This window comes from Panthera uncia, unplaced genomic scaffold (assembly GCF_023721935.1).
Source record: "Panthera uncia isolate 11264 unplaced genomic scaffold, Puncia_PCG_1.0 HiC_scaffold_324, whole genome shotgun sequence".
In the NCBI taxonomy this organism is placed as follows: domain Eukaryota; kingdom Metazoa; phylum Chordata; class Mammalia; order Carnivora; family Felidae; genus Panthera; species Panthera uncia.
In genome coordinates, this window is record NW_026059456.1 from 1 (window position 1) to 25,703 (window position 25,703).

The following is a 25,703-nucleotide window of genomic DNA, read 5'->3' on the forward strand; positions in this document are numbered from 1 at the left end:
CATGGTCAGCACAGATCCCTGAGCAGAAGGCAAAGTGCCATGGTCACGTGGGGGAGACGTTGAGTATTCCTCTAGAGGTGCGCCCTAAAATGAGTGTTCCCCGACTATTGCTGAATCTTAATGATAGCACAAGTAGCAATAACTTGAATGTGTATAATACTTTTATATTTCCCAGAATGCTCGCACAAGCTTTATTATGGTTGAGCCTCAGAACATTCCAATGAGCTATTTTAACGTAGTGACTAAAACCCTGATCCCTGAAGCCAGACGACCTGAATCTCGCAAGTTAAATAACTTCTAGCCACCTCACTTTGTGCAGCAGTAAAACCGGGATAATAATATACTACCTGTCTCATCAGGTTATTGGGAGTAGTAATTGAATAGTAAAATATTTAAGTGGTTCCCGGCACAGAGAAAGAGCTTAATATTCAAACATTATTAGTTTTAGGCAGATATTATTATCCCCTGGCTATGAGTGAGAAAATGGAGGCACCAAAGGTCAAGTGGTTTGATGGGGGGTGAGTTTTCTGTCAGAGCCTAGGTTCCTGACTCCTGGAGGCAGTGAGGAGGCCAGAAGGGGCCCAGCAGGGTTGCTGCAAGCAAATGGTGAGGTGGGAGGGGGAGGGTCTGTTAAACTATATTTAGAGGGAAAAAACCCTATAAATTGCATCGCACACAGGGTGACGTAACAGTTCGCACCAGATGAGAAGTGAAAAAATGTGAATGACTTTGCAAATTAAGCAGCTCCTGAGAGACTAGAATGTTATTGAAACAAAACCCCTCAAAAGACCTGTTGTCCCTCCCACAGTGAATTCTGCAGCTAGAAGTTGGTAGGGTTTGGTTTTTTGGTTTTTTTTGAAGAGGTCTGCCTGGCAGAGAAATGGTTGTTTGGTATAGCCAACTTTCCCTTGTTGCCTTCAGTTACTCACATCCCTTTTAACTGCAGTTTTAAATCCAAATTTCCATCACTTAAACGTAGAAGCATTTTAAAAAACCAAATACCATCCAAATATGTACCATTTGGGCCAGGAGTGACGGATGAGACTGCTCAGTAACTTCTATATCACAGCATGGCCATACGTGCTAACACATCACCTTATGGCCCGGCAAATAGCTTTCAGAAACCAGAGTGCCACGAGATGTGCCCTGGTTCTTCCCACCGAATCCTCCCTGCATCACTCCCGGACATTTCCGTCTCCTTCTAGTCTTCCTTCTACCCTGAAGCCCACAGTACACATCAGCTCCTGCACAGAGAGGCTGTGGTTCTGCCCGGCATCTGGGTCTTTGAAAACCCAAACAAGCTGTGCAGAGGACAGACTGAGAGAATTAGGCTGCCAAGCCTGATCTCCCATTGCTGTTCCGCTGTGTCACTTCTTTGCCCGCTGCCCGCCCACTGCCCTGCCTGAGGGCTGCCCTTTCGGCACTATTGACCCGCGTAGGAGCCCCGAGCTGAGTCCAGAAGAAACTCCGCCCAACATGTGAGGACGGACATATCCTTCCTGGTCTCCGCTCATTCACACATTCAGAATCTCCTGTCCCTTCAAATACCAGCTTCTGAGGCCATGATGAGGGTTTGTTTTTTAATGATATCAAATAAACTGTCAGCAAAAGTGCTTTGAGTTCCAGAAGTGATGACACAATATTAGTTTCAAAAGAAGTCCTAGTGAGAGGAATGAAAAACGCAAGGCCGTTACCTTCTTTTCCATCTCCTAGTTCTGTTTCAAGACTTTTCTAGAAACTATACTTCTCAAGACAAGAGGCTGAAATGGATCCCACATTTGAATAATCAGAGACCTTTCCCTGAGGCTGGAGTATAGAAATGTTGCGTAGTCATCTGCCCCTTTGGATTTGGTGTAACTGTGAGAAGGTATCGTCCGGTGACGGAGCGGTGAGCCTAGGGAATGCAGGCAGCAAGATGAAAACCTCCTGGCCTGACTTCATGGAGATGTCAGAGTTTCTCACTGTCTACCTGAAAAGCAGCTGTAATGACATTTGACTTCTCTGAACCTTGTCTGGTGGGAATGCTGGAAGCTGTAACAGCAGGCAGGGTTTATTTTTCCTATTGCTTTCCATCCGTCTCCTTGCTGTTCTCTTCGTAAGAACGGATAACACCACGCAGGATCGTCACACCCTGCTGGGCGTGTTTCTGGAGCTGCCTAGCAGGCTGGGTAGCAGGCAAATACCAGAAATGCCAGCCACAATTGGTGGGGGTTTTCTGGAAAATCTATTTTCCAGGAGAACATAAGGAATATTAAACAATATTCTCTGCCACCTGCATTTTTTCTGGGTTTAGACTCCTCAGTTGGGGAGTGATATAGACTGTACGGGTTTTTCCTCTACTGAAAGTATCCTTGCATTGACTTTGTCTTAACTACACAGCTTGAGGAAAGCCAAAGATTATAACCTATGACGAGGTAGTGCAGCAGATGAGAATTGTGTTAGTCACTGTTTAGCCTTTGGGCTTAGGTGAGTCGAGAAGACAAGTTGTCACCGTGAAGGCCAAAACGTAGACATTTCAAGGACGCTCTGAACCTTAGATTGGAAGACAGAGTACCTCTGATGGTCCAGCTCCAAGATGAGCACAACATGGAGAAATATTTCCCCATATCATTGTAATTGTTGTATTTTCTGGTGATGAAGAAATAGTACCAAAAATCCTCAGGACCCTTCAGTTCTGTTAGTCAAAATTATTTCTATTTTTCCCCTTTTCCTTCCTTTAAAAATGAAGATTTTACTCTAACATCAAAATTGTGATCCTTTCTTACCAAGTTTCCAATTGAAGCCACATGGCTTGATTTTATATATATGCATAAAAAAAATTTTTTTTTGAGCTGGAACTGTTTTAGTGGTAAAGAAATAGGTTTTAACCAAAAAAAGATTATGTCCTTTTTCCATCTGGCTACCTTAGGCTAAGAGAAAAACAAAAGACTAATTTAAAAATCATGAAGTTTAATTTCCCTTGTAGCAAACTAGTAGACCTTTAGCATAAGTGTAATCAAACTGGAAACCACTAAGACCTTTACTTCATTCCTTCAGTTAAATATATTGGATACTTGTGTAACTGTTTCATATGCATAGACATTTGCAATAAAAATGGCAAATTATATAACTCAGGCAAGTGGAGATAGTGGAGCACGATGGAAAGATCACACGGCTGACTTCTGATAAAGGTCTCGGTGAATATTTATGATGACTGTACAAGGCTAGTTCCTGAATCAAGCTGACTTGAGTTCAAGGCAGCCCCGCTTAATGGTATGTGTGTCTTGGGCCATCACCTCACCGGAGTCTGTTTCTTCACCTGCTGTATATGTATGATTGTTGGGAAGACTAAATGAGATAATCCATGTAGAGTTTATTGCACGGTGTCTGGCACATAGTAACTGCTCTGTTGAATGGTAACTATCTTCAATAGTCCACTCAGCTCTCTGACCTTGGGTAAGCCCCTTTGTTCCTTTAACTCTTGGCTTCTCTATTTGTAAAACAAGAAATCTATACCCTACCTGCCTGTGGTATCGTTATGAGGACCAAAAGAGAGCATGTCTTGAAAAGCCTTATAAAAGTGAATAAATGGGGCATCTGGGTGGCTCAGTCGGTTGAGGTCCAACTTGGGCTCCGGTCATGATCTCACAGTTTGTGGATTTGAGCCTCGCATCGCACTTTGAGCTGACAGGGGGGGGATCCTGCTTTGGAGTCTGTCTCCCTCTCTCGCTGCCCCTCACCTGCTCATGTGCACTCTCTCTCTCTCTCAAAAAATTGAACTTAAAAAAAAAAATAGTAGTAAAATAAAAGTGAGTTGACAAGCCAGTTGGGAAAACTGAGCTGTACAGAGCATGACTCAATTGGGAAACATTACAAGGCGATGATGTGTAGTCAAGTGTTGGCCTGTGAAGACTGAATAGGCTCAGAGAAAGGCAGTTGTAGACATTCAGGGAAAGGAAAGAATATTGTGGCGTCATGTTGAGAGGCAGTCCAGACAGAGTAGGGGACCTTCAGCTTAGCCTTGAAAAGACAGGATGTGCCTGGGAGAAATGAATCCTCTTTCCATTGACAATTCCACTGGCTAATGTTTGCTGTGTGTCTCCTCTGGGGTTACAGGCCGAGCTCATTGGAAGCCTCACCCACAAGCTTGAGACCCTGCAGGAAGCGAAAGGGAGTCTGCTGATGGACATCAAGCTCAATAATGCCTTGGGGGAAGAGGTGGAGGCTTTGATCAGTGAGCTCTGCAAGCCGAATGAGTTTGACAAGTACAAGATGTTCATCGGGGACTTGGACAAGGTGGTAAACCTGCTGCTCTCCCTCTCAGGGCGCCTGGCCCGTGTGGAAAACGTCCTTAGCGGCCTCGGTGAAGATGCCAGTAATGAAGAAAGGGTAGGTGGACTAGCGATTTAGTTCAACGGCTTTTCCCTCTGAACCCACGCACATAGGTGCAATTGAACATGACCCCTTCTCTGGAGAAGATTATGATCTCTGGGGCAGGGAGGGCGGTCCAATGTATCCATTACCGGGAAACACCAAAGAAGTCATCTTGCATGCCAAGAGGTAATGCTGGCACTTCAGGCTCAGGGAATACTTAGGAAAGTAAAAACATAGGTACCAGAGTTTTCTTTCCTAACCTTCTTTTCCAGGAAAAGGAAGAGACAGAAGCATAGTGGGAGGGTGACATTAGAAAGGGAGAGAGGGACAAAAAGAAAAAAAAAAAACTGCTGGGGCTGAGGAGAGTTCCCACGTGGGAATGTGGACTCAAGCTCCAGGGAATCTGTGAGCGAGGGTCTGCAGGCACTTGGGGACGATGTACCCAGGTGGCTCCACTGCGCCCTCTACTGGAAGAAAGAGGACAGGTAGTAACAGTGGTAGCAACACTGGATAACATTCAAGTCCTTTCCTCTTTGCCCAGCACTGGGCTCGCTGGATCCTCACAACAAGCCAGCAAGTGATAGAACCAGGATATGAGGGGTCCTGCTGCAGACCCCAAGTTTTATTCTCTATGATGAACATAATTCCAGAGCTGCATAGGATTCTTCACCTACTCATCAGTACAGCAACTATTTGCTGGGATGCACGAGGCTCGTGAATAAACAGACAGATCCCTGTCTTCAGGGACCCTATCAAGACAAATCAGACAATAAACATACCTGTAACTATTGTACATACATATTTATGCTAGAAGGTGATGAGCACTCTAGCCACTAAGAGACTCCTTTGCTTTCTGGCTCCTCCTATCTATAGCTCTTTCTTTCGGGGCTATCAGGGATTTCCCAGTTATTTCTCCTAATGTATTAACTTAAAAGGGAAGATGTCATTTTTTGAAGTAGAAAAAGTCTAGTTGGTATTCTGAATGTGCTTGGGCATCCAAAAACTTTCTGCATCTCCTCTCTCCTTCCGGTGAGTGCCCTCCTCATGCAAATGTGCTGAGTCTTTGCTTCCGCATCTAGAAATCGTCTAGAAGTGCCTGCCTCAAAAGTGTCATCCTTTCCTCCTTCCCTCCGCTCAGCAAACAAGCACCTACCAAATGTCTGGTGCTGCGCATTCTGGGGATGAACACCAGCCAAAACACAGGCCCCGCCCTCAAGGAACTCACCGTGTAGTGAGGAAAACCAGTATGGAAGCAGCAAGTGCATCCACAATGCTGCAGCACAGCAACGGACGCAGCCACGAAATGCTTCTCAGGTGGTGGGGGGAGGCCAGGAAAGACTTGGCACAGGTGACACTTGACCAGGGTATAGAAGAATTTCTTAATTCTACGTGGAGGGCTTCACCGTTTAGAAGCAATGTCATGGACAAAGTCAAGAACGACCATGGCATGTTCAAGAACCATACATGGTTGCTTGGTTTTTAAAAATCGTGAATTGCAGGAAATATTAAAAAAAGTGTACAGTCAGGAAATTGACAGGAAATAGAGGGCTCATTCAAAAGGGATAAACAATGTTCAGTGAAGGTGTGGGAAGGGGTGAGGAAGAAGGGATAATGAAGCTTCCCTGTCCCCCCAAGGTTAGCATCACTTGGAGGAGGAAGAGAGCCCTTATCAGAATTCTAACTGTGTCTGTCCTACAGCCCTGAGGCCATGGTGAGCAAATGTAGTCCCCACTACCTGGCAAGGAAGGAGCCAGGGATAGATGCCCCAGGCTCTTCCTCCTGCTCCCTCCCTCCTGCTCCCTCCCTCCAGTCTCCTGCCCATGACACCCATGGATCAAGCCCAGAGGGAGAGGACACCAGTTGATGCAGCCTTCACCATTCAGCTTCCTTAGGCCCAGGGCATGGCTGAGAAAAGTGGATCTAGAGGCACAAGCAGTATCCAGCACAGAAAATAGTCACAGAGACCTTGTGGGTCACACTTGACAGACTTAGGACTTTAGCCTGGAGGCCAGGAAGAGCCATAAACTAATTTCATCACCTAATTAGCCTGAAGAGTGGTGGGGCTTAGGCTAAGAGTCTACCAAGAAGGAGTTAGGCCATTCACTTAGGCAACTACCACAGGGGTACAGACTAGGGAGTGAGAGAATGAGTTTGAAATAGTAAGGCAAGCTGGATGAGAGGTAGGGCAGAGCGGAAGCTAACTTTAAGTTTCCTGTTTGGTTGCTGGGATGGATGCCACAGGTCTGTGAGAGAAGAAACAGTGAAGCAGTTTTCGTTAGGAGAAGAGGAGTTGTTCCAGAATGGAACTCCACTCAACGTTTAAATGTACACACACACCCTCGAATACAGATGTGTGCTTGCTCACATGCATAATACATCCATACTCGTTTTTATCACGATCAGTCTTCATTAAGAAACCCAGTATAATAGAAATTTGAAGGAAGAAGAAGTGGTTCAACAAATGCAAAATGTAGAATGGTCACCAGTGGGGCGAAGGGGAATATATGTAAGGCTTCAACTGAATTCTCTAGTTTTTGCTTTTAATCTGAAGCAAATATGATAAATGCCCCTGTTAAGAATTGGCATGGCTAATGATGGGCACACAGGTATTATTCTCTATTTCTCATGTTTAAAATACTTGCTAATTTTTTAAAGGTGAGAAAGAGGTTTTCACTTTTTCTTTACAGCATTTTGAAAGGTGTCTTCATTCAAATTCAGTCCCTAAAGGTATTTAAGGTGTTTTGTTTTTTTTTTTTTAATTCCAGTTAACATGCAGTTTAATGTTAGTTCCAGGTGTACAATATAGTGATTCAACACCTCCAAACATCATCCTGTGCTCGTCACAGGAAGTGCACTCCTGTATCCCCATCCTCTATTTAACCCGCCCACCACCCACCTCCCCAGTTTGCTCTCTATATTTAAGAGTCTCTTTTTTGGTTTGCCTCTTTCTCTTTTTTCCCTGTGCTCGTTTGCTTTGTTTCTTAAATTCCACATATGAACAAAATCATATGGTATTTGTCTTTCTCTGACATATTTCACTTAGCATCATACTCTCTAGCTTTGTCCATGTCATTGCAAATGGCAAGATTTCAGTCCTTTTGATGGCTAATACTCCATAGTATATATAGCACATCTTCCTTATCCATTCGTCTATTGATGGACACTTGTGCTGCTTCCATAATTTCGCTATCATAGATAACGCTGCTATAAACATTGGGGTGCATGTGTCCCTAAGGGCTTTTTTTTTTTCCAAATTTTTATTTAAATTCTAGTTAGTTAACATGCAGTATAATACTGGTTTCAGGAGAAGAATTTAGTGATTCATCACTTACATACAACACCCAGTGCTCCTCACAAGTTCCCTCCTTAATGCCCATCATCACCCATCTAGCCCATCCCCCACCCACCTCTCTCCATCAACGCTCAGTTTGTTCTCTATCATTAAGAATCTCTTATGGTTTGTTTCCCTCTGTTTTTCCCCCCTTCCCATATGTTCATCTGTATTGTCTCCTAAAACTCCACATGAGTGAAAACATATGGTATGTGTCTTTCTCTGATTGACCTATTCGCTTAGCATCATACACTCTAGCTGCATCCATGTCGTTGCAAATGGCAAGATTTCATTAAAGATTTTTAAGCAATCTCTACACCCAATATGGAGCTCTAACTCGTAACCCCGAGATCAAGAGTTACATACTCCACTGAGTGAGCCAGCCAGGCCCCTTACCTAAGGGTTTTTTGTTGTTGTTGTTGTTGTTGTTGTTGTTGTTTTAGATGTGTTTTTCTTATTAGGGGAAGGAAGCCATGAAAATGGAGATATTTGTAAGATAAACCTAAAACTTTGTACTTTCCCCCCTGGGCATTATTTTGTAAGATCTGACATGCTAGTTCAAGGGAAAATAAGGCACATGGCCTGTGAGCCTTTCATAAGCCTACATAGCCAATTTATACTGAAATAAAATTACAGATCTACCTTGTAATTAGATTTTCATTTTAATATTTCTCAATGACTTTGGCCTGAAAAATTTAAATGATTAAACATAAAAAAAATGATTCATTATATGTCAACATGATGAGTAAAAAGCCATGTTAAAGATTTCTATAAAGAAAATTAGCATGTGTAGGCTAACCCAATCTTACCATTGGGTTTGTGTAAGAAACGCTCAGAATATGAAACTACCATCATCGTTAAACAGAACTTCTCTCATAGTAGATTCAAAGGCGTAAAAATTGGTAACAGATTTCTTTCGATATGGAAAATCTGATGTTCCCATGGTTTGTGGATCAGAGCAGAGGTTCTCAAACTTCAGCTGTGGAACAATTGCCTGGAAGGCTTATTAAACCACAGATTTCTGGGCCCCAGCTCCCAAGCTGTGGATTCAGTAGATCAAACAGCCCCTGAAAATTGGCATTTCTAACAAGTTCCCAGGAGATGTGCCACTGCTGGTCCACACTTTGAGAACCGCTATCAATGTAAATACTTGCACTGTGAAGATTGGCCTTTCTTTCCCCCCTTTCAGTTAATTTTTTTTTAATGTTTATTTTTGAGAGAGAGAGAGAGAGAACAAGGGGGTGGGAAGGGGCAGACAGGGAGACACAGAATCGGAAGCAGGCTCCAGGCTCTGAGCTGTCAGCACAGAGCCAGATGTGGGGCTTGAACCCACAAACCGTGAGATCATGACCTGAGCCAAAGTTGGATGCTTAACTGAGCCACCCAGGTACACCATGCCCCCTTTAGTTTTTTATCATGATAAACTACATATAACCTAAAACTTGCCGCCTCAACCATTTTATTCAGTAGTGATGAGTATGTTCACATTGTTGTGCAACAGATCTCTAGAACTTTTTCTTCTTGTAAAATTGAAACTTCATATCCATTAAACGACTCCATACACCCCTTTCCCCCCAGCTCCTGGCAACCACCATTCTACTTTGTATCTCTATGTTTTTGATTACTCATATAGATATATGCAACCTCTAAATACTTCATGTGAGTGGAATCATTGATTGTCGTTTTAAATCTAGAAGCCTAGAGCTGAGCTTTTACCCCAGCCAGTTTAATGTAATCTCTCTTAAAGCTGCCACATAATTTGACAAGTTAGAGAAGTATATACATGCAACAGAAGGGTAATAAACTGATTTTCCAAAAAGTAAGCCTCCTTACTCTAGAGCAACAGTTGAAATACACTCTTGGAGATTTCACAGTCCTGTAAAAGGTGTTTTTGCAGTTTCCTTCCTTGCCCTTGCCCTCTGGTGATCTCTTGGTTTTGCCCTGGCAGAGCTCCCTCAACGAGAAGAGGAAGGTCCTGGCTGGGCAGCACGAGGATGCCCGGGAGCTCAAGGAGAACCTGGATCGGAGGGAGCGTGTAGTGTTGGACATCCTGGCCAACTACCTGTCAGAGGAGCAGCTCCAGGATTACCAGCATTTCGTGAAAATGAAGTCAACACTCCTCATTGAGCAGCGAAAGCTGGACGACAAGATCAAGCTAGGCCAGGAACAAGTCAAGTGTCTGCTGGAGAGCCTCCCGTCTGATTTCATTCCCAAGGCAGGGGCCTTGGTTCTGCCCCCAAACCTTGAGAGTGAAACGGCTCCTGTTGGGGGGTGTACTTTAAGTGGTATTTTTCCAACATTAACCTCCCCACTTTAACCTCTTCTAAAACACCCAACCAAAAGATCACCCTTTCTCTCAACACTATTTAATCTGAAAAATGTTTCAGTACAAACCACCATTTAAACTCTATGGGTTATTGGGGTTTTTCTGGATGAAAGGAAAACAAACAAACAAACTATCCAGGAAAAAGCCTGTTTCTTCCTTCTCACCCTACATGATTGATCTGAGAGCTTGAATGCTGCTGGGAACTTACTCCTTTCTATGATCACTTTCTAGTAGAAGGAAAATTAATGAAACTGTGAGAACTGATGGGAGGGCGTTCGATTTAGTTTTTAACAGGCTGAGGCAACTTAGATGAGTGTCACCCTCAGGAATGTATTCACAGTGGCCTTCCTTGCTTGTGGGTGGTATATCTTGACAACAGGTATAAGAACTCATTAATGAAGGGTCTGCAACATAAAGCCTTAAAGAGAAACACCCACAGAAGAAAACTGTAAAACCTTGAACATTGTCGTTATTTATATTTTTTAAAATGAGAAAGATCATTATGTTTGTGTGCTAACCACTTATTTGATTCTGTTTTGTGGTGGACATAGGCAGTTATGTTTGAGCTTTGTACTTTGTGAAAACCTTAATGAAATGAAGAATTCCAAAGATAATCACATTGAGCGTGGAGACTTTTTTCTTAAGCCCTTGGCTTGTCTGCCTGATTTGTACCTTTTTCGTTTGTGTGAGAATGGGTACGGGGGAATCCCAGTTTCTGCTGACAGTCATCGCTGCTTTACTTCCACAACCAACAGGAACACCACCTTCCCCGGGAAGGAGGTTTTGTGCCACATGGCTGTCACATCATTTCTTAGTGCTTCACGGCATGATTGCTGGGGCGGGGAGACAGAGCTAAATTTTACCAACAAGGACGACAGCTAATCTGTGTAAGAGGAAAGTCAGCAACCAAATCAATTCCACTGAAGTCATGCAGTGCTTCTGCAGGGGATTTGGGCTAAATGTAGCCTACATTAAGAGCTCTATTCTTAGGCTGTTTTAATGATGCTTTTGAAAAAGTTTTCCTAAATTCTTAAGCCTATCAACCACCATCAAAAACTGCCTCCTTAATATCCAAAGAGTGATTTTGCACTATCCATTTGGAATTTGGACGGGGCATCTGAAGACTGTGATTTTGCTTCAAAATTATGACTTTTTGGAGGGTACTCTAGAGCCCAAGTTATAAGTCTATTCAAATAGACCGGGAGGTGGCAGGAGGTGAGGACCAGCGGCCAGGCTGTGCTAATGGCTGCCGGAGATGGCCTAGTACGTTGAGCAGGTGGTGCAACCTAGGCTTTGATTTAGTTTTTTTTTTGTTGTTTTCACATGTGCTTGACCCATGGCTGGTGGCCAGTTCTGCTCATTTGAGCTTCAAGTACTAGAGAGAATTGGGAGAATAAAATTTGTTCAAGAGACCAAATGCCCTCTTCCATCCTAGACATTTTAATTACTTAATGAAATGTATCTCCTGGTTTTAAGAACTTCAAAACTATAGTTTTGGTCCCCAATATAGATGTCTTTTGAAGAGCTTGGACGAACAGGCCACCCAGAAGTTTCTTGTGAGCCATCAACACCAAAGCCAAAGCTTTCCTTTTTTGGAGGCTATACGCTGACTCCATCAGTACAGTAAGAGAGCACCTCTGTTTCCCAGGAATGTCGTCAAAGCTTCTCTCTTACATCCAGAGTTCCCATTTCCCAGGGACTCCGTGGAACCTGTGACAGTGTTCAGCAGCCACACCTCCTGGTTCTTTTGAGGTAGAGAAATAGAGTGCGTCTGACATTTCCTCAGAGTTAGGCCAACACAGGAGCCCCAAATCAACTCGTTGGCAATTAGCTGTGTCTTGCTGATACTGAGTGGCTCCCTGTATTAGACCAGGTGGAAGCCAGCCAGTAAATGTCTTCAGCTGCTCTTAGTCAAATTCCTCAAGGGGATTCTAGGGGCTCCCAGTTCCTAACACTCTCCAAAATTATTCCTCTGAAGGATTTGACTGGATACACTTTGCACATTCAGTCTTTTTTCAGTCACTTTTCTGATCTATACATGTCAAAATAAGTGGCCTTCAGAGTAACAGATGCTTGTCATGACATAAACACCTGAAAGCATAGGACCTGCCAGGATATCACTCCCTCCTCTGCTACACTGAACTGCTGTCTGTTGTTACATGAAATGAGGGAGGTTTTACATGCAACTCTGAAAATGAATTCTCAGGTGGGTGTGATCCCTACTGTAGCAAAACTTGACCCTTGCTTGGTGAGAAGAGACCGCTAACTTCACCATTATTAACTTTCAAATACCTTTAGGCCCAACAGTAAGCCTGTTCTCTATCCCTTTCCTATTTTCCATTCTCTTCCACTATTAAAAACAATCCTCTACAGTGGAGGCCATCCTTTTTCCTCCCAGCAATATCCTCAGCCAAGATCATAAGCAAATCAGTTATAAGCATGTTGTTGGTCAAGACTTAAGGATGTTTGTTCAGTCGGTACTGTGGACGTGGTCATTTCTGAAATGCCATGTCCCGTCAGAAGTGGTGGATGTGAGGTGGCCTCACAATAATCCAAATGCTGATACTCGAGAAACCTGTGAAGTTCTAAGAAAGGACGAGGTCTTGTGACAACTGGGAGGTCTCCCAACTTCCTGGGCCACTTGAGAAGTTCTGAGCATGTTGCTACATGCTGGTTGACTCAGGGCTTTCTCCTGCTGTTTTGTTTCTTGTGGTGGCTGCTTAACCCCAAAGAATGCAGGGAGGTTCCATAGTGAAAGTGTCTGAGTTTTTCCAAGAGACACTGTAAAACCAAAACTTTTTCCTCCTCTCCAGGAGAACATTTTAGGTTCTGTTTTGCACAACTGATTTCCAAACTTGAAGATTAGCAAGCATGGGTCAACCCCTACAGAAGCTATCTGTTGAAGTGAGGGCCTTTGAGGCATACAAGAGAGAACCCAGCCTGCGACATCCCAGTTTTCCTATTATTCCACTGTTAATATCTGATCTAAAATCACTTCTGAGTGTAAAAGATCACAGTTGTTCCTAATATGAGCACTACCTTAAGTTTATATTTTATTCAAGCATCTTTTACCAAGATATTGGGTGTTTTGGGTTTTTTTCTGGATACTGGGAAAACATTGGCTTTTTATTCTTTTATTGTTCCAGATACCTTTAATTTTCCATGTTACTGGCTTTATTCTGTTGGGTTGAAATTATTTTTTGTTTCTTTAGAAGAGCACAAGTCTTATGCACCTTATTACTGGCAAGAAAAAGGGAGAACTTTCAGCCTTAAGTAACTTCTCCATCTCTGGCAAAGTATAAAATGATCAGACAAATGTGAAGGTGCTGTTCTACACAGAAATAGTATACTGGGGACAAGATATTCATTGTTGCCTTAACTCTGGGATGAAGAATGGGATAAAATGATAAAGACTGTTTTAAAATCAGAAAGGAACACATGAACGGTTTGGGTTTTTTTTTTAATTCTTATTTCTAAATAAAAACCTCACCTTTCTTCTGGAAGCTCAGTCAGACACCAGCTAATGCATGGTTTCTCAAAAATACCATGCATGAGAATCATGGGAGTGCTTGTTAAAAATGCCCATCGTTGGGGTGCCTGGGTGGCTCGGCTGGTTAAGCATCCAGCTTTGGCTCTGTTCATGATCTCACAGTTTGTGGGTTTGAGCCCCAAATCAGGCTCCGGGCTGACAGTGTGGAGCCTGCTTGGGATTCTCTTTCCTTCTGTCTCTGTCCCTCCCCTACTTGTGCTTTCTCTCTCAAAAATAAATAAACTTAAAAAAAAAATGCCCATTGTTGAGACACCACCAAGGGGGCTAGGAGTCTGCATCTCTAAGTTCCCTGGGTTATCCTGATATACTTCACTGTTTGAGGGCCACTGATACCAATCATTGTACAGTCTTTATTAATATCACAGAAAGACTAACATGAATTTATGTAATAACAACTCATTATGAGTTAATATTGTCCCATTTTTGTGCAATCCCCAGGTTATGATATGGGTGTTTTTCCCTGCTCACTTTCTCCCAGATCTGCTTTAAATTTGAACAAGCTAAGCACATCTTGAGGCTCAACTGCACTATTTTTCCTCAAAAGGAATCAACCTGTCACACAATGTCAGTAATCTGAAGTTCTGCCTTGAGATCTGCCCTAACCTGAAATCATGACTGACCTTTTCAGCGGGGACCTTACTTAGATTTCTGTTGCCCCATCCCAAGTCTCAGGTACACAGGAGTTAGAATTTCTCTCAGCATGGATTGGACAAGTCTAGCTTATGACACAAAAATGTCAAATTTCCAAACCCTAAAATCAGAATTAGGTAAGAAAAAAGCTGCAAATGAAGAAACTGGCTCATTTATTCCTACTTCATTCTATAAATTCCTCTCTAATATTCTATCAGTGGAAAAACAACTCTGTTTCTTGCTAAAACATCAGTAAAACCCCTTGACACAGCGGGTTGAACAGGGTAAGTTTAATATAAAGAATTACTTAATTCTGATGAGTGCCTATAGGATATAAGGAAATTTGATACCCTGAGCTAAGGGAGAGTACCTAAGGAAAGACAATCTGGGAAAGGGTCCCCTTCCCCAAGGCCTGGGTTCAGACCTCACTGGAGAACTTAGTGCACTCTCAGCAGAAGAATGTGTTGGTTTACCCAGGCCAGAGCTGGGGTGCAATCCCTGGGCAAGCAGGAAGCAACCCTCCAGAGCACAAGCTGGGTACAGTCTGTCAGCAGCCAATGGCAAGGATGTTCACAAGCAGTGGGGACCTGCGGGGGGGGGGGGGGGGGCAGCCTCTCAGTGGAAACCATCTGAGTCGCAGGTGATCTGCATGGTGGAGCAGGTGTTGGCAGAATCACCGAAGCAAAGCATGAATCCTTCAGGGAACAGGCTTCTCGTCCACAGGGCCGGGAGATGGCTATCGCCTGTTAAGGCTGCAAGGTCATCAAGACAATCCATGGTTGGGGCAGAACTCCATCAGATGTCCCATACACACACTACTCATTCACCAGCCAAATCAGCAGGACAGTCCTTTTCTTCCCTCCTGCTCCTCCAGTGCCCTCGGCTGAGAAAGCCTAACATCACAGTCACCGTAACGGAGATGGAAGCGATCTGTCCACTACTGCAGAACATACATTCAAGAGTAGACATGGAGCGAAGACGCAGTAAGGTGATAACTGACACAGATTTCTCCTTCTGGATTATCATCCTAGCGTCATCTTCTGGCACCATAAAGAATTCTGTAGTTGTTAATTCTTTAAGAACTACTTCCATGACAACAAAGAAAAACTAGTGACTTCAGACCTCTTGAAGGAGAAGGTATCAGAAGGAAAGCAAGTTCTCAAACGAGATTCCTACACCCATGTTCCTCAAAGTGCCTAGAGCAACAGATTTAGACTTAGGCCTATTTAGGAACAGACATAACTTCTGTATCTGTTCATCTCTGCCTTGTCTGCTTCCATGTCCCTCTACGTCTCCTGGTGTGTCCAGGGGGGTAAGCCTCTGTCTCTGCGTGTGCTTTGCTCCACCTCACCCTCTACACGTGTCATCGTCCTGCCCGTCCACTCCCAAAGGGAGTCCAATTATATCCTTTCTTTCTTTTTCTTTCTGGTGACTTACAAAGGATCAAGTGGGAATGAGTAAAGAACTAAAGCAAAGACCTGTGAGTAAAGTTAAAAACATGCATTTTTTTCATTTTCAAGAAAAAAAAAAATCCAAGCTAAAAAACAGATACCTAAAGGAACAGTTTGCAATATGTCTAAATGTGTATAAGAATGAAAGAGAGTAATGTCCCTTCTCTAATTAGAACAGAATACAGGATTTGACTATATTATGTGATAACAGGAGCTGAGTTGGTAAGAAGGAACAACCCAGCAAAGAGGGTTCAGAGCACTAGAATGGGAATTTAAAATACCAATCTTCCTTTCTGACACTTAAAAGAAAAAAAAAAAAAAAAACACACAGATCCATGTGGTATCACATGGATTTATTAAAGGGCAAGAAGACAGTCTGATGTCCATCCAGGACTAGGATTCTGTGCCAACAGACAGGTAGAAAAGGAACTTCAGCTTAGGATAGAAACACATTTTCAAAGTTTACTCCAGAAGTTTCATAATGAAGTTAATAATAAACTCAGTTTAATAATGTATCACTGAACGTGTTTTGATGTTATTATGTAAAACTCCAAAGAAACTTCACCCTAATCAAGGAATAATTTTTTTAAGTTTATTTATTTTGAGAGAGACACGGACAGTGTGAGTGTGGGAGGGTGAGAGAGAGGAGACAGGGAATCCCAAGCAGGCTCCGCACTGCCAACACAGAGCCCAATGTAGGGCTTGAACCCATGAAATCGTGAGATCATGACCTGAGCCGAAACCAAGAGTCAGCTGCTCAACTGACTGAGCCACCCAGGTGTCCCCAAGGATAATCATATTAATCTGAGTTTAAAACCCTGAGCAGTCATATATTGTCGCGTTGAGAATGCAACTCCTCTTATTCCTCCATTTTTCCTTCTTTTAAAAATGGATTCCTTGACCTTTTCTACAAATCTTACTGAAGACTTGTTTTTGAATACATTTTGAAAATGATATAACAGGGTTTAAGAACAAATTGTAGGGTGCCTGGGTGACTCAGTCGGTTGAAAGTCTGGCTCTTGATTTCAGCTCAGGCCATGATCCCAGGGTGGCGGAATCAAGCCCCACGTTGGGCTCTGTGCTGAGCGTGGAGCCTGCTTGGGATTCTCTCACTTTCCCTCCGGCCCTCTCCCCTGCTCGTGTGCTCTTTCTCTCTCAAAAAAAAAAAAAAAAAAGTAAATAAAATAAAATAATAAGATAAAAAATAAAAATGTGCCTCCACAGGTAGATAAGAGAGTAGCATCTTTGAAGGGCACAGTGGGAAACGTGCATGCTCATTATCACTCTGGATACTTAAGTTTGCACACTGGCCCAGCTAATTTTGAAGATATAGGAGTTGCCTGCTAAGAAAAGTAGAACCACAGCTCTTCAGATCAAATTGATCAGAAGTCAGTGGGAGGTAGCTTACAAAAAGTCTTCTGTCCATAATGCATAAATGCAAATATGCATGACACATGAATACAAATCAGCAATAAAAACAATCCAAGTTTTTAAAGCTTGGCAAAAGAAGTAGACATTTCACAAAGGAAGATATACTGTTGGTCAAGAAGCACATGAAAAGGTGAGGAACATATTTAAATCATCAGAGAAATATAAATTCAAACCACAAAAGATTCCATTACCCACTCGCTAGAGTGACTGAAATCAAGTGTTGGTGGGTCTGTGGAGCAAATGAGGTTCTTATGCTTTGCCAGTGAGTGTGTAACACACTAGAAAACTGGTAGGTTTTTACAAAATTATACATATATTTACTCTACAGTGTAGCAACTCCCCTTTTTTTCTTTTTGAGAGAAAGGGTACAAGTGAGTGAGGGACAGAGAGAGAGAGAATCCTAGGAGAGGGGGAGAGGAAGAGGAGGAGAGGGAGAAAGGAAGAGGGGGAGGGGGGGAGAGGGGGAGAGGGAGAAGCAGGGCTCACACAAAGCAGGGCTCCAGCTCACTCGATGTGGGACCAGAACTCACTAATCATGAAATCATGACCTGAGCTGAAGTCAGATGTTTAATGACTGAGCCACCCAGGCGCCCCAGCAATTCCACTTTTAGATAATAACTCTAGAGAAATGAATATATCTCCATAAAAAGACTTGTAGAAGAATGTTAATAGAAGCTTGAATCAAATAGTCAAAAAACTCAAAACAGCTCAAATCTCTGTCAACAGGTTAACAAATTACCATTAGCAGTACATTAATACAGTGAAATAGTATTCATCAGTAAAAAACAACTATTGGGACGTCTGGGCAGCTCAGTCAGTTGAGCATCTGACACTTGATTTCTGCTGAGGCCATGATCTCACCGTTTATGGGATTGAGCCCTGCATTGGGTTCTGCGCTGACAGTGTGGAGCCCGCTTGGGATTCTCTCTCTTCTCTCTCTCTCTCTCTGCCCCTCCCATGCTTGAATGTGCATGCGTTCTCTCTCCCTCTCCCTCTCTTTCAAAATAAATAAACTTAAGGGGCACCTGGGTGGCTCAGTCGGTTAAGCATCCGACTTTGGCTCAGGTCATGATCTCGCAGTTCGTGGGTTGAAGCCCTGCATCAGGCTCTGTGCTGACAGCTCAGAGCCTGGAGCCTGCTTCAGATTCTGTCTCCCTCTCTCTCTCTGCCCCTTCCCCACTCGTGCCCTGTTTCTCTGTCTCTCAAAAATAAATATTAAAAAAATTTGTTTTAATAAAAATAAATAAATACAAAGTAAAAAACAACTATTGATATACATGTAACAACGTCAATGAAAACCATTACGTTAATTAATCAAAAGAAGTTACAAAAAGTTCGTACTGTATGATTCCACATATCAATTTCTAGAACTGGCAAAACTAATCTATAATGATAGAAACGAGAAAGTGGTTGCCTGGGAATGGGGGGAAGCTAATTGACTGAAATGGAATGCAAGAGAACCTTCTAGAATGATGGAAATAATCTGTTGTATCTTCCTTTCAGTGGTAGTTACATGAGTATATAAAAATTGTCAAAATTCATCAAAATGAACATTTAAGACCTATGTATTATATTGACTGTGGGTTATACCTCAACTTAAAAAAACAGTGGAGAAACAAGTGAGAAACTAAGGCAAATTAGTTATCTGTTATTGACTAAATGGGTAACTGGGTTTTATCCTTCATGCAGTTATTAGAGATCCTGAAGACAGACACTCCCAGGTATTTTTATCATAGCTAGGTGTAGTTTAAGCTGCTGTAACAAAGAGATTTTTAAAAAGAAATACAGAGTGTGGTTCAAGATGATGACATAGAGGCTTCAGGCTCACTTCCTCCCATGGACACACTGAACCATACCTACATATGGAACAATTCCCTTGGGGGGGGGGGGGCAGAAATCCAGAAACTAGCTGAACTACTCCTATACATCAGGTGAATGAGAAATGGTGGGGGTGGGGGACCCGTATCAGAACAGGTAGGAGAGGATAAGACACAATCTCACAAAACTCCACCCCAGGCATAACAACACACAAGCAGGAGGGAACCCACAACTCCCAGCTTTTCCTTGAGGAGTGAAAAGATTTGAACACATATCTGTCACCCCAACTTTTAAGATTTCCAACTGGGAGACAGCCCCCAAAACATCCAGCTCTGAAAGACAATGGGGCTTTCATACACAAGCCCCACAAGGGTATAGCAAACTAAGAAACTGTTCTTAATGGATTCACACAGACTCACTGCACCTATTTCCCCAGGACCCAGTGCAGGGGCAGCAGACCGAAAAACAGGTCTTTCTGTGAAAGAGGCCTATTTGCACATCTTAAAAGCTGTGGCCTGAAGTCCAGGTTGTAGGTTCGAGCCCCATATTGGGTGCAGAAATTACTTAAAAATAAAATCTTAAAAAAAAAAAGTCAACAGATACATGAAAAGGTGCTCAACATCACGAATCATCAGGGAAACGCAAATCAAAATGACAATAAAGTACTACCTCACACCTGTTAGAATGTCTATTTATCAAAAAGACAAGAAAATAACAAGTGTTGGTGAGGATGTGGAAGAAAGAGAACCCTTGTGCACTGTTGGTGGGAATGTAAATTAGTACAATCACTATGGAAAATAATATGGAGGTTTCTCAAAAAGTTAAAAATAGAACTACCACATTATTCAGCAATTCTACTTCTGGGTATTTATGTGAAGTAAACAAAATCACTATCTCAAAAAGATATCAGCATTCCCATGTTCATGCAACATTACTTACAATAGCCAAGAGATGGAAACCACCCAAGTGTCCATCAATAGATGAGTGGGTGAATGAGGTGGGTGAAATGGGTGAACGTTTCCAGAAAATACAAACTTTCAGTTATAAGATAAATAGGTCCTAGGGATACAATGCAGAGGGTTGACTATAGTTAACAGGGCAACATTATGACTAGATTGCATTATGTATTCCAAAGTTGCTAGGAAAATAGATCTTAAGAGTTCTCATCACGAGACAAAAAATTACAACTCAACATGAAAAGAAAAAAAAAGCACACACACACACACACACACACACACACACACACACAATCCAGTTAAAAGAGGGCAGAAAACATGAATAGACATTTTTCCAAAGAAGACATACAGATGGCCAACAGACACATGAATAGACGCTAAACATCACTCATCATCAGGGAAATGCAAATCAAAATCACAATGAGATATCACCTCACACCTGTCAGAATGGCTAAAATCAAAAGCTCAAGAAACAACAAATGTTGGTAAGGATTTGGAGAAAAAGGAACACTCCTGCACTGTTGGTGGGAATGCAAACTGCTGCAGCCACTGTGGAAGATAGTATGGAGGTTCCTCAAAAAATTAAAAACAGAACCACCCTGCAATCCAGTAACTGCACTACTGGGTATTTACCCAAAGAATACAATAACACTAATTCAAAAGGATATATATAGCACTATGTTTATTGCAGCGTTATTTACAAGAGCCAAATTATGGAAGCAGCCCAGGTGTCCATCAATAGATGTACAGATAAAAAAGATGTAGTGTATATATACAATGGACTATTATTTGGCCGTAAAAAGAATGAAATCTTGTCATTTGCAACAATATGGATGGATCTAGACAGTATAATGCTAAATGAAACAAGACAGAGAAAGACAAATACCATATGATTTCACTCATATATGAAATTTAAAAAGCAAATGAACAAAGGGTAAAAAAAAGAGAGAAACCAAAAAAAGACTCTTAACTCTAGAGAACAAACAGATGGCTACCAGAGGTGGGAAGGGGGATGGGTGAAATAGGTGAAGGGGATTAAGAGCACATTTATCATGATGAACACTACTAATGTATGGAATTGGTAAATCACTACATTGTACACCCAAAATGAATATCACACTGTATGTTAACTACACTGGAATTAAAATAAAATAAAAATTAGGGACACCTGGGTGGCACAGTCTGTTAGGTGTCTCACTCTTGATTTCAGTTCAGGTCATGATCTCATGTTTCGTGGGTTCAAGCTCCACATTGGGGTCCTTGCTGACAGTGGGGAGCCTGCTTGGGATTCTCTCTCTCCCTCTCTCTCTGCCCTTCCCCTATTCTCTCTCTCAAATAAACTCAAAAAAAAAAGAAAAGAAAAGAAAAATTAAAAGAAAAAACCAGTGTTTTTAAAATAATATTTTTAACTGTATTTGAGTCAGCAAAATAATTAGAAATCTATATATAAAAGAGATAGAAAATTCTGCATAATTCTAAATTGTTAATGCCAGAAGTCTCCAGTAGAGAGAAAGAACTGTAATACTTACTGTGGTCTATACAGCTTTAAAATGTACTCAAAATATTCCTACTTTTAGGGGTGTCTGGGTGGCTCAGTCGGTTAAGCGTCCTACTTCAGCTCAGGTCATGATCTCGTGGTTCGTGAGTTTGAGCCCTGCGTCAGGCTCTGTGCTGACAGCTCCGAGCCTGGAGCCTGCTTCAGATTCTGTGTCTCCCTCTCTCTCTGCCCCTCCCCGACTCGTACTCTGTCTCTATCTCAAAAATAAATAAAATGTTTTTAAAAATATTCCCACTTTTAATTTTTTCATCTATTATTCTATTTGGATGCCTACATAGGGAAAGTGTGTAGAGCACAAATACCATGTAACTTAAGAATTATCTGTATTTTTATGTGATATAATAGCATTTTCAAACATTAGGTTCTACTCCTTCTTATTACTGAATGAATTAAGAACACAGTATGTGCTTGTGGCAGACATTCAGGGACTATCTTAGTCACTGCCTCCTTACAGTTTTCTGCCAGTTTGAGTGTCAATTTCCCATCACAGGACAGGGAATAAACACAGATCAGTTTCTGTCATTAATGATAATCCTTTTCTCATTGCTAGCAATTGGTTTAGACTGATCATAGGATCCAATTCTAGACAGATAAACAAAAGATGTATCTGACAAATTATTTCTGGAAAAGATTTCCTCAAAGATTTAAGAAACCATGCAGGGTGAAATGGAATCTTAATCTTTTTTTGGATACCTCCTTGTCTGGATGTAATGTCTCGTTATGTCTTTCAAAAATGAATTACAACTTAAGTTCAGGTAAGAAGGCTACTCCTGCCACTAGGGCTTCAGCAGGTGGTAGATACATGCTTCCAGAAGCAAAGCGTCATTGATGGCATCCAAACCTATGCCTGGCTTCTGATAACCATCATGACACCAGGAAGAAAGCTTAGAGCAGTTCCACACACCAGCCCACCAGAGACTATCAGCATCCTGCTTCCTTGGCTCCACCAGCTCCTGAAATGTTCTCAGTGCTGTCAAACTCTGCTGACACTGGTCTCATTCGCACCGTACTCCAAGACCTCCTTGAGCCAGGAAATTGCCTCTCCTGTCTCTGGATGGTCCATTCCATCCTCAGCACCGTGACAATCTGGCAGAAGTGCTAGATGAAATTCTGCTATCCTTTAGCTTTTCCTACAGAGTTCCTATCAGACTGAGATCAGCCAGACCCTGACCTCATCACAGCCCCCCAGGGCAATGGGGATCTTGGCAGATTCACTGCAAAGAGGTACAAATCTATTGTCAAGCACAAGACAGCTTTCTACTCCCTCTATCTTCCTGTACTGCTGCCATGTATGTGGCGTGCACGGACGAAGAGAAAGAACATGCCAATGCCAATAAGATCCTGAGATGGGGGAGTTCTTTCAGATTCAGGATGATTATCTTGATCTCTTTGGGGACCCAGTGTGACAGGCAAGATTGGCACTGACATCCAGGACAACAAATGCAGCTGGCTGATAGTTTAGTGTCCACAGCGGGCCTCTCCAGAACAGCACCGGGTCCTTCAGGAGAATTATGGCCGAGGATGTACCCCGGGTGAAGGCACTATATGAGGAGCTGAACCTGTCAGTTGTGTTCACACAGTGTGAAGACAGCTAAAGCCACCCTATGAGCCTCATCGGGCAGTAGGCCATGCCCCCACCTCTAGCCATCTTCCTGAGGCTAGCACACAAGATCTACAAGAGGAAAAAGTGACCTAGAGATTGTGAGGGTGGGAGAGGGAGGCTCTCAGTAAACTATCTAAACTTCAAAAAAAAAAAAAAAGAACCTGGTACCTGAATGTTGTTACTGAGCCACTGAACCAACCAGTCTTGTAGCCATTCTGCCTCTGGACTATTGTTTTTTTTTTGTAAAGGACACCTCTGGACTATTTCTTTTGTGAAGGACTAAATTTATCTTTAAGACAGTTGATTTAGGGTGCTCTGTTAGTAATAATGGAAGGTACAAATTTCAATTTTTGTAGGAGTTATGTAATTCAGGTGTAGACTTTAAGTAGATCATTTATTTTGATGTATTGATATAGAGATCTGTTTTCTGTACATTTTGACATACATAGTTTGAACATTATAAATCAGCAAGAAACACATGGGTACACTTTCTTAAATTGCTGTATCACTGACTTAAGAAATTAACTTTTGAACCTGATATAATGGCAGTATACCTCCCTTTTTATAATGCTTAACATAAATTCTGTTGAGTTAATTTAATTTACATTATTATTCATGAATCATTGCTACAATGCTAGTTGACAATATTTGGTATGATGTAAGGGTATACTTTTGTTTGCATTCAAATGATTGTCTGGTAGGCTCTATTATTGAATAATTTTCCCCCTTTCTACTGAGCTGAAATGTCAATTTTTTTCATGTATTAAAAACACCCAGGGGCGCCTGGGTGGCTTAGTCGGTTGAGCGTCCGACTTCGGCTCAGGTCATGATCTCACGGTCCGTGAGTTCGAGCCCCGCGTCGGGCTCCGTGCTGACAGCTCGGAGCCCGGAGCCTGTTTCAGATTCTGTGTCTCCCTCTCTCTCTGACCCTCCCCTGCTCATGCTCTGTCTCTTTCTGTCTCAAAAATAAATAAACCTTAAAAAAAAAACAAAAAAAAAACAACAAAAACCACCCATGGCTCCCATTAAAAATAAATGAACAAAAATAAAGATATAATAACCATAAATACCTTGGAATAAACCTAACCAAAGAGGTAAAAAATCTATACACTGAAAACTATAGAAACCTTATAAAAGAAATTGAAGAAGACACACACACACACAAAAATGGAAAATTATTCCATGCTCATGGAATGGAATAATGTTGTTAAAATGTTGATACTACCCAAAGCAATCTACATATTCAATGCAATCTCTATCAAAATGACACCTGCATTCTTCACAAAGCTAGAACAATCTTAACTAATCTTAAACTAATCTTAAACCTTGAATCTTAGTTAATCTTTTAACTAATCTTAAAATTAGAACGGAACCAGAAAAGACCCCAAAATAGCCAAAGCAACCTTGAAAAAGAAAACCAAAGCTGAAGGCATCACAATTCCAAATTTCAAGATGTATTACAACGCTGTAAACATCAAGACAGTATGGTACTGGCACAAAAACAGACACATAGATCAATGGAACAGAATAGAGAACCCAGAAATGGACCCACAAACATATGGACAACCAATCTTTGACAAAGCAGGAAAGAATATCCAATGGAATAAAGACAATCTCTTCAGCAAGTGGTGCTAGGAAAACTGGGCAGTGCAGTCCAGATGTGCAGAAGTGCAGTGCAGTGCAGACGTGCAGAAGAATGAACCTGGACCACTTTCTTACACCATACACAAAAATAAACTCAAAATGGATGAAAGACCTCAATGTAAGATAGGAAGCCATCAAAATCCTCGAGGAAAAAGCCAGCAAAAACCTCTTTGACCTTGGCTGCAGCAACTTCTTACTCAACATGTCTCCAGAGGCCAGGGAAACAAAAGCAAAAAGGAACTATTGGGACCTCATCAAGATAAAAAGCTTCTGAAAGCAAAGGAAACAATTAGCAAAACTAAAAGGCAACCGATGGAATAGAAGATATTTGCAAATGATATATCAGATAAAGGGTTAGTATCCAAAATCTATAGAGAACTTATCAAACTCAACACTCAAAAAACAAATAATCCAGTGAAGAAATGGGCAAAAGACATGAATAGACACTTTTTTTTTTTTTAATTTTTTTTTCAACATTTATTTATTTTTGAGACAGAGAGAGACAGAGCATGAATGGGGGAGGGTCAGAGAGAGGGACACACAGAATCTGAAACAGGCTCCAGGCTCTGAGCTGTCAGCATAGAGCCCGACGCGGGGCTCAAACTCACGGACCGCAAGATCATGACCTGAGCCGAAGTCGGCAGCTTAACCGACTGAGCCACCCAGGCGCCCCGAATAGACACTTTTCTAAAGAAGACATCCAGATTGCTAACAGACACATGAAAAAATGCTCAACATCACTCATCATCAGGGAAATACAAATTAAAACTACAATGAGATACCACTTCACACTAGTCAGACTGGCTAAAATTAACAACTCAGGCAATGACATATGTTGGCAAGGTTGTGGAGAAAGAGGAACCCTTTTGCACTGCCAGTGGGAATGCAAGCTGGTGCAGCCACCCTGGAAAACAGTATGGAGATTCCTCAAAAAACTAAAAATAGAACTATTCTATGACCCAGCAATTGCACTACTAGGTATTTATCCAAGGGATACAGGTGTGCAGTTTCGAAGGGACATATGTACCCCAATGTTTATAGCAGCACTATCA

General features: G+C 42.0%; 1 protein-coding gene and 1 pseudogene across 1 annotated transcript; both read left to right on the forward strand.

Annotated features, from left to right (window-relative positions):
* The first annotated feature begins 843 nt into the window (after positions 1–843).
* Positions 844–10,627, forward strand: LOC125917942 (protein Shroom3-like). Its single transcript, XM_049624013.1, has 2 exons — positions 844–4,368; positions 9,633–10,627. The coding sequence occupies exons 1-2, from the start codon at positions 4,162–4,164 to the stop codon at positions 9,999–10,001; spliced, it is 576 nt and encodes a 191-aa protein (XP_049479970.1). The 5' UTR covers positions 844–4,161; the 3' UTR covers positions 10,002–10,627.
* A 4,530-nt stretch (positions 10,628–15,157) lies between these two features.
* LOC125917944 (farnesyl pyrophosphate synthase-like) lies at positions 15,158–23,095 on the forward strand (annotated as a pseudogene).
* The last annotated feature ends 2,608 nt before the right edge of the window (positions 23,096–25,703 follow it).